The sequence below is a fragment of the Dipodomys ordii genome, unplaced genomic scaffold (assembly GCF_000151885.1).
Source record: "Dipodomys ordii isolate 6190 unplaced genomic scaffold, Dord_2.0 Scaffold5, whole genome shotgun sequence".
NCBI lineage: Eukaryota > Metazoa > Chordata > Mammalia > Rodentia > Heteromyidae > Dipodomys > Dipodomys ordii.
The window spans coordinates 5,715,996-5,737,253 of NW_012267221.1; the positions used below are offsets into that span (position 1 = coordinate 5,715,996).

General features: G+C 34.3%; 1 protein-coding gene across 5 annotated transcripts in view; it reads right to left on the reverse strand.

Moving 5' to 3' along the window:
• Window positions 1-21,258, reverse strand: part of Prpf40a (PRP40 pre-mRNA processing factor 40 homolog A (S. cerevisiae)) — a 48,098-nt gene that overhangs the window by 13,637 nt on the left and 13,203 nt on the right. For 4 of the 5 annotated variants that reach the window (XM_013029030.1, XM_013029023.1, XM_013029044.1 and 1 more), the window contains exons 3-13: window positions 18,770-18,850; window positions 16,856-16,886; window positions 14,346-14,362; window positions 8,313-8,423; window positions 7,214-7,334; window positions 6,944-6,997; window positions 5,261-5,285; window positions 4,234-4,596; window positions 1,882-1,990; window positions 1,113-1,177; window positions 694-858 (exon numbers count right to left, since the gene is read on the reverse strand). In XM_013029030.1, the coding sequence (XP_012884484.1) occupies window positions 694-858; window positions 1,113-1,177; window positions 1,882-1,990; window positions 4,234-4,596; window positions 5,261-5,285; window positions 6,944-6,997; window positions 7,214-7,334; window positions 8,313-8,423; window positions 14,346-14,362; window positions 16,856-16,886; window positions 18,770-18,850 (1,142 nt within the window). The remainder of the gene's footprint in view (window positions 1-693; window positions 859-1,112; window positions 1,178-1,881; window positions 1,991-4,233; window positions 4,597-5,260; window positions 5,286-6,943; window positions 6,998-7,213; window positions 7,335-8,312; window positions 8,424-14,345; window positions 14,363-16,855; window positions 16,887-18,769; window positions 18,851-21,258) is intronic. The other variant, XM_013029037.1, reaches the window with a different exon arrangement.

Below are 21,258 nucleotides of genomic sequence, written 5' to 3' on the forward strand. Positions count from 1 at the left end.
CTACCGCTAAGCCACATGCCCAGCCATGTTTTATTAATTTTAAACCCAATCTAAAAGCACCATGTGAACACTTGGTATACTCTTCCTCTGCCTGGCCAAGGAAAATGAATAAAATAGTGAAGGACTCAACGTTTTTAGAAATAAAAAATAAAATTCACATTGGGCAATATTTTGTCATTGAGACTATCTCTATTCTCTAGGATAGCATAATAGATTATCAAGTTGCCCATAGAAGTAAAAGTTACCAGAAATTTAAGTAACATGAAACTATGAAACACATGAACTAAAATACCAGAGCTCTTCATTGATACATTTCTGGAAGAGACAAAAAAAGCAGCACACAGAAAATAAATAAGTCTGCTGAAAAAAATTTAAAACTGAATTATCCCCAAATTACCTAAAAAAGGAACCTAAACTTAAGAATACTACAGAAAAACAAATGTTCAAAATATATACCTACTAATGAAAATAGCCATCTATTCTACAAATACAAAACATGTCCACAAATGAAGGTAAACTTGACTACTGAATCCTCATTACTACATAGACTTAACTGCTGAGATTTTTTTTTTTGGTACCTTATGCAATTCACAATCATACGGACTTACTTAGTATCATCTACTGTGTATAATTTACTTGAAGAAAAAGTCTGACAAAAACAGTAAGACTCATATGCATCATTAAAAGTCTTACTTGTATCTGGTTGTGGAAGTCATCTTCTCATGATTTTCAAGAAAACGCTGGAAAGATTCCTTAGCCTCTTTATATTTTGACCTTGCTTCTTCTTTCTCTTCTTTCTCTGTCTGGACTTTATAGGCATTAAAAGCTTGCTTCTTCTCACTCAACTTTGCTAAAGCACTAAAAATTAGACAAAATATTACATACCATATAAAAGTAAAAAATAAAGGTAGGAGAATCAGATATTAGTGCTTTGAAAAAATAACTTCATGAATAAGTTAAGAAAATTCTTATAATTATAATTTTTGGTTTTTATCACATATAATACAACTGTACTCTCAACACCCAAAACAATACATATGGTAGGGCAATCCATAGTGAAAATTTTGATCTGCTCAAAGTAAAATATTTTTTTGAAAGACAGTATTTATTACCTGTATCGTGGATCATTAATGATCATTTTCATAGCTTGTTCCCATGAAGCATTGGATGGTACCCGCTGAAAATCATTTAAATAAAAATTTCAAGTGAGAAAATGTCCAGTAATAGGAAACAACATACTCATGGTAAACAATTTTTTAAGGTGAAACCAATGTTTTATGGAAGTGCTGGTTGAAAACGTAAATGAAAAATTTAACTTTAATTTTAGATTTTATGTTTTTTATAGACTACATTAAATAGACAATTGTTATGAAGAAAAAAGCTAATAAACATTAAAGTGGAAATATGCTGTGAAGTACCTTGTTTAAATGTTCCCAATTGTTCTTCAATAAAAACTCAGTTTTAAGCTGGATGTTGGTGGCTCATGCCTGTAATCCTAGCTACTCAGGGAGCTGAGATCTGAGAATAGCAATTCAAAGCCAGTCCAGGCATGAAAGTCTGCGACATGCTTACCTTCACTCAACTAACTACCCGAAAACCTCAACCACCAGAAAACTGAAAGTGGAGCTATCGTTCAAAGTGGTTGAGTGCTACCTTTCAGCAAGAGTTCAAGAACAGTACCCAGACCCAGAGTTCAAGCTCCCTGACTGACAAAAACAACTCCCCCCAAAAAAACAAAAGAACAACAAAAAATTAAGTTTTATTTTCAGTCATAGTGCATGAGGTTTTAGCATTTTCAATAAAGGCACCAACGTACATAAAGTGAAACTTCATTTACTCAGCAATTACTACATGTCATATTAAAATCTGTTATTAAAATACCTTTTCTTTCAATAATTCTTTAAATGCTTGCTTGGCCTCCTCCTTTGTATTCCAAGTATATGTCTTTTTTGCAGGCTGGCTCTCTTCTTCTTCTTTTTTGGGAGTAAAACTACAGACAAATAACACTTGAAGTAAATAAAAATACCTTAAATAAATATACAGTTTAGAAAATGAGAATACTCTCTAAATCCTAAAAACACAATTATTTGAAGAGAAATAAAGTCTACTTTTTTAAGGCTTCAGCTAGCAAGATCCTGTATAAATGACAAAATAAAACCTACTGATGGCTTAATAACCATAACATTTGGGGAGGTATGCATAAATATAGGATGCATAGACTAATCAAAATCATGCTAGGAAAACTGTGATCCATTATCCAAATCACATCCCTTTATTTTCATAAATACCATTTTAATGGAACACAACTATGCTAATATATATATGCTATTATAGCAGAAATAAATCACTAGGATGACTATGTAACATACACCCCCCAAAATATTATTTATTTTGTGAAAGTTTATTAAACAGGGATTTCAAACAAAAAGAATGAACAAACATTAGCAATAGTATTTGACTGGGGAAGGGGGTGTCATTCTGAATAACAGAAAACAGCATAAACAAAAATTTAAGTACAACACTTAGAAAATAGAAGTACAATACTGGAATAGATTATAACAAAAATAAAAATATATCACATTTTCTATATTAAGTATCCGAAATTGAGACTTTGGAAGATTCAAAGTGTAGGTCTAATGGCTCAAAACTGTAATGTTAGCTATTTAGGAGGATCACAGTTTGTGGCCAGTCTGGGCATAAATGTTTGAGACCATTTTCAATCAATAGCTGGATACAGTGGCATAAACCTGCCATCCTAGCTACATGGGAAAAATAAACAGGTAGATCTTGGGTTAGGTTGAGCTTACAAATGAGACATTATTAGAAAAGTAATGGAGGCATAAAAGGGCTAGGAGCATGGCTCAAGTATTAGAGTGCTTGCCTACCAATGTGTAAGGCCCTGAGTTCAACAACAACAACCAAAACCAAAACAAAAACAAAAAACACAAAAAAACTACAGAGGAGGCAACAATGCTGGATAAGAAATGTACTCATTACCTTGCCCATGTAACTGTAACCCCTCTGTACAGTATTTTCACAATAAGAAACTTATTTAAAAAAAAAACACATAAAAATTAACAGCTATAGCTGGCGTTGATGGCTCATGCTTATAATCCTAGCTATTCAGGAGGCTGAGATCTGAAGATTGTGGTTCAAAGCCAACCAGGGCATTAAGGTCTGTGAGACACTTTCTACAATTAATCACCAGAAAACCAGAAGTGGAGCCAAAGTGATAGAGCACCAGCCTTTAGCGAAAAAGCTCAAGGACAGCGCCCAAGCCCTGTGTTCATGCCCCATGACTAGTTAAAAAAAAACAAAACCCCAAAACCCCAAACCACAACAGCTATCTATACTGCTGGGAGATGGTGGCTCATGCTTAGATACTCAAAAAGCTGAGATCTGAGTATCGCAGTTCAAAGACAGCCTGAGCAGAGAAGTCTATGAAAGTATCTCCAAGTAACCACACACACACACACACACAGCCTGAGCAGAGAAGTCTATGAAAGTATCTCCAAGTAAAAACACACACACACACACGCACACGCACACGCACACGCACACACACACTAGAAGTAGAGCTGTGGCTCAAAGTAGTAGAGTACTAGCCTTGACCACAAAAACTTAGGGATCTGAGTTCAAGCCTCATCTCACTGCTGACAAAAAAAGAGGAGGGGTACTAATCCTGTTTCTTAATCATATATAATTTTTTTACATTTATTTTGATTTTGGATACTGTATACAAATGATGTACCTTGACATACTGTATTTTTGCATTTGTGTTCCAAAACGTATCTTCAACTCTAGTTTCTAAAATTTAGGCAGAGAGCCTAGGTAGGTGGCTCAGTGGTAGAGTGCTTGCCTTGCATGCATGAGGCCCTGGGTTCGATTCCTCAGTACCACATAAGCAGAAAAAGCCAGAAGTGGCGCTGTGGCTCAAGTGAGTGTTAGCCTTGAGCTGAAGAGCTGAGAGACAGCACCCAGGCCCAGAGTTCAGGCCCCATGACCGACCATAAACAAACAAACAAACAAATAAATAAATGAGACTTTAGAGATACTAATTTTACCAAAGTTTGGTAATATGTCCCTTTTGAGGATGAATTTAAGGGCTTCATACCACTTGTCTAATGACTAAGTTTGCCATCTGTTTACTTACACATTATGTTCACTTACTAAGCTGAAATTATTTATAATAAATCCAGTATTGATTTTCAGGAGAGAAACAGCTCTACTTACTCAGCTACAGTTTCTTGCTTTGATGTTTCTTCTCCAGTATTACTGGATACTTCAACACTTGGATCTTGAATAGCTGTGGTATTAGTAAGTTGTGTTTGTTCCTCAGTTGATATAGTCACTGTATTTTCATTATCTACAACAGTAGCAACAATGGAAGTAACTTCTGGTTCAGGAACAACTGGAACACTTCCCACAGTATTAGAAGAAGTGGAAGCATTTGCTGCTGCAGCAGCTGCTGCAGCTGCAGCTGCTGCAGCAACAACAGCTGCAGCTGCTTCGGCAGCAGCCATGGTGCTCATAGTGGTGGGAATTTCTGTTGTAGGGACTGGGGCTGTTGATGCCGTGGTGCACTCCTCTTGTTTGCTACACATTAAAAAAAGAAAAAAATTGTCATTTCACTTTTGCCATTACAAAACTAAATAGGTCACTTTCAAAACTAGTGTAACATCAAATGAGAGAAACAACTGAAGGACAGAAAGGTCCAATGATATTAAACTAGTAAGATATTCAGAAAGATTAAAATCTCAAACAACTATATTGTTTTATCCCCTTGATGAGAGCTGACACTATAGGAATGTACCACCAAACCCAGCTACTAATATTAACTTTAATTCACAATAATGTATAATAAGCACTCATGCAATAGTTTTCACTTCAAAAGCCCAATAATTAAGTTGATAAAATAATACAACAGATTCTATTATCATGAATATTGACATACACCATAAGTTTCTGTAAGAACTTTAAAGCTCCTGCATTTTATTCACTGAAGACAAACTGTGATATGAGATATATAGGTATATCATTTATTAATTCTCCAAATAAGTCTTAATTCAAAAAATATGTAGTCCATACTCAAATATTTATCTAGCAACGGCTACACCTAAGTAGATAACCTTCTTCGTGGACATCAAAGTATAAGGTATAACATGTCAGAAGTCATACTTTAAGTTATAGTGTAAGGGAAGTAGACAGCTTAAACAAAGGACAAAATTGGTATAGCACATTGATTTTCAAAATTGCTTACCTGCTTTCCTCAGCTTTAATCATGGCTATTAAAAAGAAAAAGGAAAGGTCAGATACCACATGGTTTTCAAATACAATTACTGAAAACAATCTTAAAAAGGAGATATAGAAAAATACAATATAGTAAGATTTAATTTAGCATCTGAAAAAAATTTAAAAAGATCACTTTTGAAAATCAAATGCTTGCTCTTGCTTAGAGAGCAGCAATTAACCAAGGGAGGAAAATTTTTTTTAAAGCGTAGTTATTTGAAAAACTTCGGAAGATGCTATTTGTCCAAACTCTGCTGGCCTTGAAAGTCTACATAATTCTAGAATAAAACAGTATTTTCCCCTAGTTTATTAGAAAAAAATTCTAAGTTCAAAATTATCGAACCTATAAAATTCCAGCATATTTTAATATTTGCATTATCAAGTAGGTAGATAGCTATGCAGAGCAATTATTTATAGTAGGGTTATACCAGAAAGGAGCTTGATACTTTGGAAATACATAAACTGGGAACCTACCTATCTATATTAGTATTAGCCAATGACAGTACAGATAATTAAAATTAGGCTTTAAAGATTTGTACTCAATAATTTAGTGGTACAAAATATCTCTAATTCATAATCAGAAGGGGATCAGGTGCTCCATGTAAGTGATTACTTAAGCTCAACTCTTTATGAAAATATTTTTAAAGAACCTATTGCTCTATAAAGGAAAATAGTTTTGAAAATCTCTTTAGGATGGCTAAAAAATACTTAAGGTAATGTTAATCACGAAAAAAAAAAAACAAAAATATTTTGTGATGCCCTGAAGAAATGGAAGTAAATATAGAAAAAGTGAATATAGAAAACTAGAAGTGGCACTGTGGCTCCAAGTGGAAGAGCACTAGCCTTAAGTGAAAAAGCTCAAGGACAGTGCTCAGGCCCTGATTTCAAAGTCCCACAAACACAAACACCCGGAAAAAAAAAAAAAGAGAGAGTGTGTTTTTAATACTGTCTTTCCTGGAAGTGGCGCTGTAGCTCAAGTGGTAGAGCGCTCGCCTTGAGCTGAAGAGCTGAGGGACAGCGTCCAGGCCCAGAGTTCAAGCCCCACGACCGACAAAAAAAAAAAAAACTGTCTTTCCTGTCAGATGTCAGTCCATAAACCTAAATTACTAGCCCATCTCTACTATCTTGCTGGAAAGTTCTAATCTAGTTTAGTTTATGACACTAGATTGTCTTGAGAATAAACTTCAATTTTAATTCATAATTGCATACACTTCATAGTTCTAGGGTCTCTTTAGACAAATTTTTCTATGTTTCAGGTAATTGACATTATTTTCCTATAAGGTGTATTATTTTTTCTTAATTCTTCTACAAAAACATACCAAAACTAATTTACAATGTTATAAAACAATCTACTATTCTTCAGTTGGTTAAATCACATGGTCCATGTTTGCACCAACACCCAGAGAGAAGCAGAAATTTTCTATGTGAAGTTCTTATTCAATTTTCCAATCATGTGTCATATGACCAAAAAACCTCCATCAAATACAGCTTTAAAAGCCGCAAGCTCATTTATAATATAACCCTTAAATGAAAGAATTGTTGAAGTAAGGGAATTTTCACTGCAGGTTTATTCAATCACTGTTAGTGAACATTATTAGTGACATACTCTAAAAATGTTAAATATAACAGAAAATGAATTATCAAAGCAGCTCACCATGCAGGTTTGATTTTGTAATAAGACCTCCAGCAACAATGGTATTCTGGTATCCTAGTTTCAGTGGAATCAAATCAAATAAAAATCTATTTAAAATCTATATAACTGAGATTAGAGCAACAAAACCCATAAAACTGTCACATCATTTAAAATGTACTAATCATTTAAATTAACAAAAAATTTTAAAAATAAAGCCTTTGAGTAATCCTACCAGGAAAGTGAATATATGTATGTAAAAACATTAAAAGTAATTATTTTTTCCAATTTTACCTTCAAGATCCTCAAGTTCCTTAGGTTTGGCCCAGCGGGATTCTTTTGTTTGAGAATTATAATAATAAGGCTTTCCAGAATCAGATTTGTACTCTTTCCAGGGACATTTAGATAACAGTTGCTAAAGAATAAAACAATTCGTTGATCATTCACATTGATGTTTCATCATCTTTTATAACTTTAAATATTGTGACCTGACAATAATGTTATTATTGAATACTTAGTAACATCATTTGAATACATTATTTAATTATTACAATGGTACCACAAAATTTAGATAATTCCCAGTAATAGTGTTACTTGAAAAAAGGAACCTGTTTCAGGTAATACATCTATTAAGAAGCAGTTAAAACTGAAAGTTAGGTCTAAGTGAAATTCAATTCGTGGGCTTCCTTCTATATTCATAACCTATCCATATTTCACAAATACTTATGAAAAGAAAAATATAAAATTCAGTGGTCAGCCAAGCCGTGTTGATATTTTAGTTTCACAATAAAATTTAATACAACCCTATGTGAATTCATTTACATGGTACACAGTAAAACAATTGAAAACTGTGTACCTTGCACAATGTGTGTAATTAAGAAAATAACACTAAAAAATCAGTAATTGGATAAATAAAATTTACTGTCTAACAAATTCCTCTCCGCAACTGATCAGAAGGGTACATAGCCCTTGCTAAGAAAATACGTGAGAGCAAAGTGTTAGTTCATCAACTACTTAGCATCCAGTTTCTTATTGCTACAATTTTAATTTTTACTACCATTTGCCTGTAAGTTTTAGATGGTTTACTTTTTCACGAGTTATTTTTTATAAAGAGGAAAAATATGTTAGTTAATTTAACTTCTTCATTATCCTTAACCCTAATGGAAAAAATTTAAGTACTCACAAAGTGATAAAATTAGTCAATACAATAAATCTATCCTTAAAATGACTTTAATTGATCTTCTTGATGAATAGTTTGATGATAACAATACTTTTCTCTCATGATCTGACATCTTCAGAGACATAGACAGTACTGCTCTTTGGAATACAAATATAAAATCCTAAAAAATATACTCTATAAAACAGGTCCTGATTTTAGCCCTCAAACTTTTACCTCAGCAGGTGTTTTAAGATCATCTGGTTTTTCCCAGGTAGACTGCTTTGTTTCAGTATTGTAGTAGTAAGTTCTTCCATCAGGTGATTTATGTTCTGTCCACATTGATTTCTGAGGCAAAAAAAAATTACAGAAAAATATGAATTATGTAGCAACATTATTGACAGTATCGAGTTTTAGGGCAATAATTTATGAAGTATCAACTAAAAGTACAAAATGCCCATACTCTTCATGTTCCAAGTCATTTAGAATAATTTTAGAAGTAGGGAGGGAACTGAACATCTTACATACTACAAAAGCAGCATGAATTAATTCAATTAATGAATTAATCTATCTCTAAATTCAATAGCTTTTACATTTTTGTATAAGACAACCCTCAATACAAATACATGCCTAGTAGATAATTCATCATCTACTCTAGTCCCAAGAAAAAGATTATCAAACTAAACATTCTAAACTTGCATGATATAAAGGCATAGATCTGAAGTTAAAAAAAAAACCAAACAGCTTCTGGATGACAATCAGAATTTAACTATCAACAGGATGAAGTTTAACAGGAATATGAATCCCAATGTCTCAAGATTTTATGTAAAAATAATATAAAAGATAAACTTAGATTTATAATCAGTATTCAACACAACCACAAAGAATCAACTCAAGTTTTCCAGCATCAAAGTTATATTGGTTTGAAGTTTTACCTAAGTTATCATGAATGGAAGAATTATTAGATTATATCAAAGGAAGTGGGTCAATTTTGACAACTATCATTTTTAATAATAATAAATTTGTAACCATAGCTGAAGGAGGGCTTTAAAGCTGAGTATACATTTTTGAGGTAAAAGTCCAATCAAGGCCACATGATTTTTTTTTTTGGCCATGGGGCTTGAACTCTGGGCTTGATTGAGTACTGTACCTGTACTCTTCAGCTCAAGGTGAGCACTATACTGCTTGAGCCACAGGACCACTTCTGGCTTTCTAGTGGCTTATTGACGATAAGAGTCTCATAGACTTCCTCCCTGAGCTGGCTTTGAACCACGATCCTCAGATCTCAGCCTCCTGAGTAGCTAGGATTACAGGCAAGAGCCACCAGTGCCCGGCACCACATGTTTTTTTTAAACAATAAGATTTTACTTTAAATGCACTGAAAAATTGGTTTTTAGAACTTTTTTATTAACATGTAGCACTTTTACACACACATAAAAAGGAGAACAAGATATTTATTCATATTCCATTAACTTCACATTCAGATAATTTTTTTTGAGGTGATGATTTCCATTACAGGTCAAACAATATCCTTTCTGGTTTAAGAATATGGGCAATGTTATTTCTTTTTTTAAAAAACCATAAAGTGAGAATCATTAGAACTATTTCAAACCCTATTTTTTGGTATGTATTTAAACTTTGGGCACCGTGAGATTACACCTAGTATCATAGTTACTCAAAAGAGCCAGGGGCTGCCATTCTGCTTTGGAAATATGGCTGAAAACACTGATTTATTTTTCCCATTTTCTCAGCATAAACATTGTACTTCTTCTTTTTTTTTTTTTTGGTCGATCATGGAGCTTGAACTCTGGGCCTAGGCACTGTCCCTCAGCTCTTCAGCTCAAGGCTAGTGCTCTACCACTTTAGTGCCACTTCCAGTTTTCTAGTGTTTATTGGAGATAAAGAGCCACCGGTGGCTCAAGCCTGTAATCCTAGCTACTATGGAGGCTGAGATCTGAGGATCGCAGTTCAAAGCCAGCTGAGGGAAGTTTCTGAGACTCTTATCTCCAATAAACCACTAGAAAGTCAGAAGTGGCACTGTGGCTCAAGCAGTAGAGTGCTCACCTTGAGCTGAAGATCATAGGCACAGCACCCAGGCCCAGAGTTCAAGCCCCACAACCAACCAAAAAAAAAAAAAAAGTTTCACGGACATTCTTGCCCAGCTGGCTTTGAACCGTGATCCTCAGATCTCACCATCCTGAAAAGACAGGATTACAGGTGCCCTATTTCCAGATGATAGGAGAATTCTGTCATTACTTTTCAAAATTTCTTACAAACCACAGCAAGAAACATAGATAAGGTAAGATGTTTATTTCTGTAACTTCTGAAAAGAGAACTAGTTTTAATGTAAAGGAAAAATGGCCACTAGAATTCAAAGAACTTTATAAAATGCAAGTTATTTAGTAATAAAATAACTAAGTCATCTGATATGAGTACTATCAGGATGGATTTCTATGTGATGTAAAGGGACAGACAATTCTAGAAATATGCTAAATTCTTTAACTTTTTCTCACACCTTATAATAAGCAAAACAACTACAATATAGCTGGAACAATTATTCTAGGTGCTGGAACATACTTGTTTTCAGGTGTTAAACTATACTGATATTTTATCAAAAGGCAATGCATTCATATATCTATACAAGGTTAGTTATATGGGCAATGTATTATTTCATACATTAAATAGGGTATTTATCTTCTAAAACCATTTAATGCACTTGGTAGAATCTCAAAATTCTACCTAAATAAAGTTCTACGGTAAGTTCTAAAACTGTATAAACTTCTTAAGTCACACTGGATAAAGGGTATCAAGAGAAGGAAATTCAGCAGAACTTATGAAAAGCATGTTGGGGAAAAAAGGCAAATACTGTGAAAAGGAGTGATAGATAAGTTAATTAAAATAACCAATTTGATATTCGATTTCACTTATACCTCATAAACATACTATAAAGCAGGTATAACTGCTAACTCCATTCTAATGATAATAAAGGTTTAGGAGGGTTAATAACTTGCGCACAGGGCCTTAAAAAATAAATGAGAACCACACAGTTCTACTGGTCTTTATAGGCTGCACTCGTGGGTAGGGAAGGATACTGGGGTTTATACTTACTTAGGGCCTCATCTACTTAGGGCCTCCAGTCCTTTTTTGCACTGGTTGTTTTTAAGGTGGATATATGTGCCTAGACTTTGTTTACTTATACTTCCATGAAGCTACAATGACAGGTACACACCACTGTGTCTGGTAATTAGTTGAGAAGGCTTTGTGTGGCCTCAACCTGTTGTTATCCTGCATGTCTCAGCTTCCCAGATAAACTACATAAACTAGTTTCCTCCATGTGACTCCATGAAGAGCTGGAGTAAAAAAAGGGACCATATTTTAAGAAGAGTAAAAACATTGGGAAACAAAATCTTAAAAGTAAAGGATGTTAACTCTCCAATTTAAAAATAGACTAGGTAACTAGAATTTTTTAAAAATCAAGATGGAAGTTGTATTCTAGTGGCTCATACCTGTAGTCCTAGCTATTGAGGAGGCTGAAAACTAAGCATCGTGGTTCAAAGCTATCCAGGGAGACAAATCCCAGAGACCCTTTATCTTCATTTTATCAATAAAAAGCTGGACATGGCAGTGTGACTCAGGTGGAAAAATGCCATTTTTAAGCAAGCAAAAAAGCTAAGAGACAGTACCCAGGCCCTGAGTCCGAGCAATAGTACTGGCACCAAAAACACTAAACAACAACAGTAGCGGTAACAAAAACAAAATAATCAAGATCCAACTGTTGGCTGTTAAGAACCTCACTTCATTAGCATAGGTACAGACTGAATATGAATGGATGAGACTGATAAACTAATCCAACAAAATCTGCAAGAAAGGAGGAGAGATACATACCCATACCAGACAAAGCAGATTTCAAGCCAAAAATGAGTCAAGGATTAGAAAAGGTAACTACATGTAAAAAAAAAATTCATAACACAAGTAAAATAAAAAACTAGATAGAAGTGATAAAGAGCAGAGTAGAAATTAGTGGCTTAGAAACTAAAAGAACAAAATAAACCATCAATGAAACAAAGAACTAGTTCTTTAAAAAGACTAACAAAATCAGAGCCAAACTAAGCAAAAAAGAAAGAAGACAAAAAACAGTGAAAAAGGAATATTATAACACATACCACTGAAATCTAGAGGATTATTAGAAATTATTTTGAAACATTAAACTGTAAAAAATGGAAAATCTAGAAGAAATGGGAACATTTCTGCTCAAAATTAAAGCAGGAGAATATAAACAATGTAAAGAAATCAGTATCAGGCAAAGATTAAAGCTGTAATAGTCTCCCAACAAAGTAAAAGCACAGGACTGGGCTAATCTGATTAACTATTCAATCTTATCAAGTCTTTAAAGAACCAATATCAAAGTTCCTCAAACTAGTCTATAAAACAGAAGAGAAATGGTTCCAAATTCCCTCTACAAATCTGGTATTGCTCTCGGACCCAATCTGGAGAAACAGAAAAGAAAAAAAGACTAGACATTATTTTTGATAAATAGATGTCAAAATTTCTCAAATCTACAGCCAACATTATACTGAAAGTATAAAATTTCTCCTGTAAAATAAGGAATGACTCAAGGGTGTCCATACTCTTCACTCTTATTTAAGCAGCATCTAAGTTCTTGGTGAAAACAGTAACACAAGAGAAAGAGAGTAACTATAGAAAAGAAGAAGTCATAGTATCTTTACTTGCTAAAATATGATCATTTTCAGAAGACCCTGAAAACCAAAAGAAAAATTCTTCAATCTTATTAACATTTTCAGGAAAGAAGAATACAAAGTCAACACACAAACGTCACTACCATTTTTGTATGTCAATAACAAACATGCTGAGAAAGAAATCTGAAATACTCAGATTTACAATAGCCTCAAAGATAAAGTAGTAAAATAACAAAGAATAAACCATACCAGAGGTTAAAAGGTTCCTACAACAGAAACTATTGAAAGAAAATTAAAAAAAGAAAGACCTCTCATAGGTCAAATAATCAAAAGCTATTACAGATTCAATGTAGTCCCCAGGAAAAGTCCAATAACATTCTTCATAGAAGTAGATTAAACAATTCTAAAATTCTTTGTATTTTAATTTAACATTATCACCTTTTGTTGTACAAAGGGTTTCAAATTAATATATCAATTTATGAGTACAATGCATCTCCATTAAAGTCACTCATTCCACCATCCTAAAATTCTTAAGGTATGTACAAATCAGTTATATATTTAAATTCAAATTATATTAACAAAAATATATTAACAAAACAATCTAGCAGAAAATAAAAAGACACACAGCAGTGGCACAAAAACAGATGGTTTAAAGTAATAAACACTAATACTTAAAGCACAAGGTTACAATTACTGTATATTTACAAACTTTCCTTTCTAACTTTTATGGAGAGAATTCAAATGCTTATAAAATTGAAACATGTTTCTACTTGCTATGGTTTAAATATGGTTTATTCTCACTAAAATTTAACTTGAAGCATATTCCCTCAATGAGAACATGGAGGGAAGTGGTACCTTTAAGAGGTAACTACAGGGACTGGGAAGATGGCTCAGTTGTTAAGAGTGCTTGCCTTGCATGCACGAGGCCCTGGGTTCGATTCCCAGCACCACATATGCAGAAAGCTGGAAGTGGTGCTGTGGCTCAAGTTGTAGAACACTAGTTGAAGAGCTAGAGACAGCACCCAGGCCCAGAGTTCAGGCCCCACTACTGACCAAAAAAAAAAAAAGTGACTATATTGTTAAGAATTAATGTTTCTCTCCAGAGCCTGACTTCTTGCTCTCATGAACTTGAACTGGTAACTGCAACAGTTGGGTGTTATGCCAATGATTTATCCTGTTTTAGCTTCATTCCTTTCTTCTGCACACACCACATACTATTCTGTCACACATGCTATAATGCAATATCTTCTGTCTCCTTGCAAAGTAGCCAAGTAGCTGCCACCCGAAGACTGGAGTGGCCTGATCACGGATTCCAGACTGGAAGGGGCTGATATCGGATTTTTAGGCCCCAGAACAGTGTGCTATGTAGTCTCCTTCTTAGTGACCATACTCATTATCTTGATACAGCCATACAAAACAAACTAGCACACAATTTCTCTTGTAAGTCTCATTGAAATTACATTTTTCAACCTTTGGTATGGAAAATTAATTTAGAGATAACCTTAAAAGAAGACCAGTAAAGCAGGTTAAAGAAATATAATGAAATAAATAGAACAATTTAAACTGTACGTACTGCGCCAGATGCTGTACCTAAAAAACAAACAAAAAAAGTTTTCAGTGATATTATTCCAAACAATTTCAATACTTATTCATAGAATTTCTTCCCTTTCATCCTTTTTTTTGACTGTACGTTTCAACATGTATATCTGTGCTTTTTCACACAACTAAATGTATGCAGAGCAAAGCATTTTTAGAACTTGACCTTTACACAATTTGCATTTTGTTCCTTTTCTTATTTAGTATCCTCTCGGTTTTTGCTATATATTATTCTGACTTAATGGTATGCTTTAAGTATTTGATTTAGCTATATGGCAAACTCTAACTACTTGGAACCCACTTTTCTGCTACACAATACAGTACCCATTAATTACCACATATCCTAGCTACTTAGGAAGCTGAGATCTGAGGATCAAGGTTGGACACCAGCCTGGGAAAGAAAATCTGTGAGACCTTTTTTTATTTTTCCCCTAAGGCTTGAACTCAGGGCCTGGGGTGCTGTCCTTGGAGTGCCAATTAACCACGAAGAAGCCAAAAGGGGATCTGTGGCTCAAGTGGTAGAGTGCTAGCCTTAAACACTAAAGCTCAGAGTTGTATATAGCACCTAGGTCCTGGGTTCAAGACCCAGTATCAGTCCCCTTTCACTGTAAAAAAGGAATTGCATCCTCAACTCTTACAGTCCTATTTCAAATGCTCAAAGAGTTCCATTTGTCCAAGCAGTGCAGGTCAGGTCTATAATCCCAGCTACTAGCTAGGCATCAGTGGCTCATGCCTATAATCCTAGCTACTCAGGAGGCTGAGATCTGAGGATCACAGTTCAAAACCAGCCCGGGCAGCAAAGTCTTGAGACTCTTCAATAAACCACCAGAAACCAGAAGTGGCTTTATGACTCAAGTGGTAGAGCGTTAGCCTTGAGCTGAAGAGCTGAGGGATAGCACCCAAGCTCAGAGTTCAAGTCCCATGACTGATAAAAACAAAAAAGAAAAAACAAAAAGATACAATCCCAGCTACTAAGGAGGCAGTATTAGGAAGATCACATAGTTCAAGAATAGCCTTGGCGCAACAAACAAAAAAGAAAAAACAAAGAAACCAAAGCTTAAGGAGACCCCAATCTCAAGGAAAAAGCAGGGTGTAATGGATTGCATTAGGCACCCCAGCTATGCTAGAGGTGTGAAGTAGACGAACTACAGTCCAAACGGGCCCCATAAAGAAAAATAACTAGGGCAAATAGGGCAAAGATTTGACTCTTTAGTGTTAGAGCACCTGCCACGCTAGTGTCAAGGCCGGGAGTTCAAATCTCACTACTCCCACCAAACAAATTCCACATGGCTAGTAGCTACTTCACAGTACAGAATTCTGAACATTTCCATCACTGCAGAAAGTTCTATATAGATAGTGCTGTCTCTACAGAAAAGCCAAAAAGATGTAAACTCTACGTTAAATGAAAATAAAGCTGAGCAGTAGTGGTTTATGTCTGTAATCTGGAGCTATTACAAGGAGGCTGGGATCTGAGGATTAGGTTCTAAGCCAACCCCAGACAGCAAAGTCCATGAGAATCTACCTCCAATTAACCACAAAAAGCCAGAAGTAGAGCTGTGGCTCAAACAGTAGAGCATTAGCCTTGAGCAAAAACTCAGGAGACTGAGATCTGTGGATCATGGTTCAAAGCCAGCTGGGGCAGGAAAGTCTGTGAGACTCTTATCTCCAATTTACCCCAAAACTGGAAGTAGAGCTGAGGCTTAAAGTGGCAGTACATTAGCCTCAATCAAATAAAAAAAAAAAAAAAACCCAAACCAAAAGGTACTACAGACATTGAAATGCACTTTAACAGCAATTAGAAAGAAATTTGAATATAATGTTCTGGGATTAATTGGAATAATAGTACCCAGCTCTAGAAATCTATAGTAAAGTTTAAAAATCCATACTAGGTTATTTCACAACATCACTATATTTTACATAATGAAATTTTGAGAATTACTTTCACTAATCAAAATGACCAGATATAGATAAAAGATAGGGAGTTATGACAGGGCCTATAAACTCTCATGACTACAAGCGCCAAACAGATAATAGAAAAACTGTCAAGTACTACTCTTATCTAGCATATAAAGCCATCAATCTATCCCCCTGAATATAAATAAAAACTCCACTAGTTCATTCATTCATTAATTCTATATATGTTCTCTGGATCACTACTATGTTGACAGGTCTATTATTAAGCAATGAAATTCAAATCCTCCAAATTTTGACCTAATTTAATCATTCTGTTAAACTTAGGACTTTCAACATTAGCAATAATTACAAAAAAAAAAAAAAAACCACACACACACATTGCAGGGGGCCAAAGCCCAATGAATATGGTGTAGAACCCTTGACCTTAAACTATGACTTTTTAAAAAGTGAATTATGTTATCCTTTTATTACAACTATAGCAATTGGTAAAAACAGGCAAGTGACACTGCTTCCATTCATTGCTGTAATGGCTGTTTCTTACCAAGTAAAGCCCAGAATTCATAGCATACATACCTGCTGCTACATCCATACTATTTACTCCTGGCTGCAAGAAGAAAAATCGAATTACTAAAATTCAGTTCATTTAAATTGCATTTTATAGAAGTTATTCATTAAGAACAGTGAATCATTCCTTTCTATGCATAATTATCAAGTCACTGAATCAGAGTTTTGGTAAGCTTTGGTGGTTTCAGCATTTTCTCTTGAGTATGTTACAGATTTTAAGATTTAGGAGTCATTTGTGTATACTTAGGGATTACTATTACTTTGTGGTACTGGTGTTTTAACTCAGGCTTGAGCATCCTAGGCAAACACTCTACCACTTATGCCACTCCCCAGCCCTATGGCTTTAGTCAATTTTAAAACAGGGTCTCATCTTGCCACTCAGGCTTAGCTTGACCACACATCTTTCTATTTATGCTTCTCCATAGCTGGAATGGCAGGTATAAAAACCATTATAGTTGAAATGGGGGGGTCTCTCACTGTTCTTTTTTTCCTCAGGTTTCAGTGGAGATGCATTCCTCCTGATCTCAGCTCCAAGCAGCTAGTATAGGTATGAGCCATAACACCCAACTACTTAATAACGTTAAGTATTATATGGTCATCAGGTATACATATCCACAAACTTTGAACCACAATGCTCTAAAAACTAAGTTTTTCAAGAACAGTAACAAAACTCATTATTGTGGTAAAAATCTGACTAAAATGAATAGGAAATTCTTAAAAAATATTTACCCACCTCAGAGGAAATATTCATATGCTTTAGTATAGAAATACAAATGTTAAAAATTACAGGACACTGCTCCTAGACCTCACAGGACACTTTTTTTTTTTAAAAACTAAATACAGGATAAGCCAATGTTAACCTATTTAGTATTCTGGCAACATTTTAACATTACTATTTCCAAGCCAGGCAACTGATGGCTCTTGTATGTAATCCTAACTACTTAGCAGACTGAGGTCTAAAGATCCTGGTTCAAAACCATCTTAAGCAGAAAAGTCTTTTCTCTGACTAACCACAAAAAGTAGGAAGTGGAGCTGTGGTTCAAATAGTACATAAAGGGTCAGCCCTGAGTGAAAAAGTCAAATGAGAGCCAGAAAACCTGTGTTCAATCCCCATTACTGGGCACATTTAAAAAATGTATTTCCCTGAAACACATATAGTCCTAAGGGTTTTAAAACAGTGAAAATATACCATATCTAGATAGTAAGTCATACTATCCATTACAACAACTATGCTCTCAGGTAATAGACATTGAGGTAATTTGAACATAAACAGTAATTTATGTATATTGCTATACTACCTTATAAAGGTGATACCTGCTCTAAAATTTTCTAATCTATTTGCCCACAGCTAAATTCCTAATGAAATGTAGATTTCTGAATCAAGTATTAATTTTGTTGTTGTCTGAACAAGACCTCGTGCTTGCTTTAGTTATGTTCTACCATTCATCTACAATTCTAGCCCTGTTTATTTGGAGCTGGAGTCTACTGAAGATTTCTGCCCAAATATAAATCTTCCAAATAGCCTGCTGAGTAGCTAGAATTATAGGCATGAGTCATCAGTACCAACTTTATCAATTTTTAGTGCTTATTATAGCAAATGTCTACATGTTAAAATGCTGACTACTAAAATGCTTCTGACTCACAAATTGTTTTTTTCTGTACTCTTGTCTTAGAGTTTTAAAAAGCATGTATCTATTTTCTTTTTTTAAGTTTATTTATTTTTGCATGTATGTATTTTCTAATGTCAATATGGGGAACTATATAAATTTCTATTAATCAACTTATTAAAACTAAATTCTGCTCTAATTTCCACATTACATTACAGTAATTACTAATATTATATCTGCAAAAGATGTAGTATTATTTCATAAATGGATATAATCAGTCAAAACACCATAGAAAATTGCCTTTTTCAAATATTACCGGTAAGGCAGGTTGCATGGAAGCCTGAGACATATGAGACATCATCATTCCAGGCATTACTGATGACATCATTCCAGGCATCTATAATAAAAGGAAAACACAAGGTTACTTCAGAAAACCACAATACTTCATGACTTTAAACATCATACAACTTAAAAGCCACTGACACTAAATGATATACACTATACGGACAGTATGCTTAATAAGTGTTTGTTGAATGAATGAAGTGGCTTTTAAAAAATGATCTATTTGAATATTTGTGCCATAGTTAATAGGTAAAGTTAATTTAATAAATAAATTTATGGACCATTATAATAATTCTAGTCTAAAGTTAAGAATATAATTTTAGTTTTTACCCCACACTTTTTCAGAATCAAGAGACTCTAACGCAAATATATTTCAGCATTTTTTACCTTTGATTCTTATATCTATAATAAATAAACTTTATGCCAACTTGATCTTTTCAAAATCCCTATCAAACCAGGCACAGTGGTTCATGCCTGTAATCTCGACTACTTGGGAGGTAGGTTTAGAGGATCATGGTTAAAGGCCAGTAGAAGCAAAAAGTTCAGAAGAGTCCACTCCAACCGATAAAAAGCTGGAAGTAGTACATGGCTGTCACTCTAGCTACATGGAAATCCTAAACATAAGGGCCACAATACAGATCCTTTCCAGTTTAAATACAAAACCTTATTTGAAAAACCAGCCAGAAGGGCTGGTTTAGGACATGGCTCAAGGAGTAGCGTGCCTTCCCGGCAAGAGTAAGCCTCTGGGTTCATACTCCAGTACCACCAAGAGACAAAAATCCTAGATCCAAGGATTAAACATTAAAAAAAAAAAACTTAAATATGTAAGAAAAAAACAAACATAAGTAATTATCTACACTGTACTGTACAGAAATGAATTTATATGAGCTATATATGAATTTATGAGTTTTTAAAAATATTACTGAGCCCAGTCCAGTTTACCAATAAACTACCACTGAAATTTATAAATTATTTAAGTATGATAAAACCCATGAAAACCGGGTTTCTAAAATATTTGATCCAATGTTTACATATATTAATTATAATCCCAAAATATAATTTTGATCAAAAGGATCTAAGAAAAGGAGATTAGAAAAGGGCAAAACTTTACATGTAATTCACAAGTATTAGAACAAGGTAACTGATTATTCAAGTTTCAAATTAAATGAGCAATTTGAGAAATAAGAACACAACAATGCAAGCATATAAATAAACAGAAACATCTAACTTAGAGCCTAATATCACTCTTAATTTTATTGCTTGTGAAATTAACTCATGAAAGCAAAGTACCAATTAAAAAATGGGTACTAGTATGAAGTCAATGAATAATTTAAGAAAAACTAATAAATTGTCGAAACATCATTAAACAAAAATTTGCTGACAGAAATTCTGATTAGCAGAATATGATAACCTACTGGGAATATATAGTCAAAACAAAAGAAATGAACATAGATTAAGGGATAAAATGTATAGCACATAGTAAGCGTGACCCCAGAACCATACACTTTTCTAAGAAATACACTGTCACAATTTTGTTCTAGGCTAAATCAAATTAATAACTGGCTACCAAGAAAACATCCCAGAAATATGGAATACTTTAAGTCTGCTTCTTAAGTTGGCCTCCACATAAAATCTAAAGCTAGTATCATATCCCAAACTAGACTTGTCTTTCCTTTTGGTGCCAGTACTAAAGTTTGAACGAGTCCTTATACTTTCCTTTACCTTTCATTGCCTACAGCTGGCACCTTATGACTTGTTGTGAACTGTAATCCTCAGGTCCTAACCACCTGAGTATCTAGGATTAAAGGTATGAGCCACCAGTACCCAGGTCCTAAACTACAATTCCAAACTAAAATAGAATTCTTTTTTCTACAGTTGAAATGATATCTTAAGAAAAAAAAAGAGTTAAAGAAAAATTCAGTAGAGCCAGGACCAGGTAGCTCACACCTGTTAAACTAGCTACTCAGGAAGTTGAGATCTGAAGACAATGCATTGTTTGAAGTCAGCCCAAGCAGAAAACTGTGAGACTCTTATCAATTAATTATCCAAAAAAGCTGAAAGTGGGGCTGTGACTAACATTCAGGAAGAGCACCCAGGCTCTGAGTTCAAGCCCCAGGCAAGTACTGATACCACAAAAAAAGAGCTCCATTCTACATGGGAGCAGTAGATTGTGCAAATGAATATAACTTCAGCTGAATATTCTGATTTCCTATAACAAAGAGTAATTCCTATTTAAGGGAAAAAACACAAAACTCTACATACAAGTTTACAGACCAAGCCAATGAAAGTTATATTCATAATCATTAAATATTATGTAGAGTTTGACAAAATTACTTTTTCCATAATCCTTCTTAGCATACCTCAAACCTGATTATATCAAAATTTTTCTTTAGAACAGAAATTATGCTCATGGTTAGAGAATGAGATTTAACAGCAAACAAATACCTGTACCTGGCAAACAGT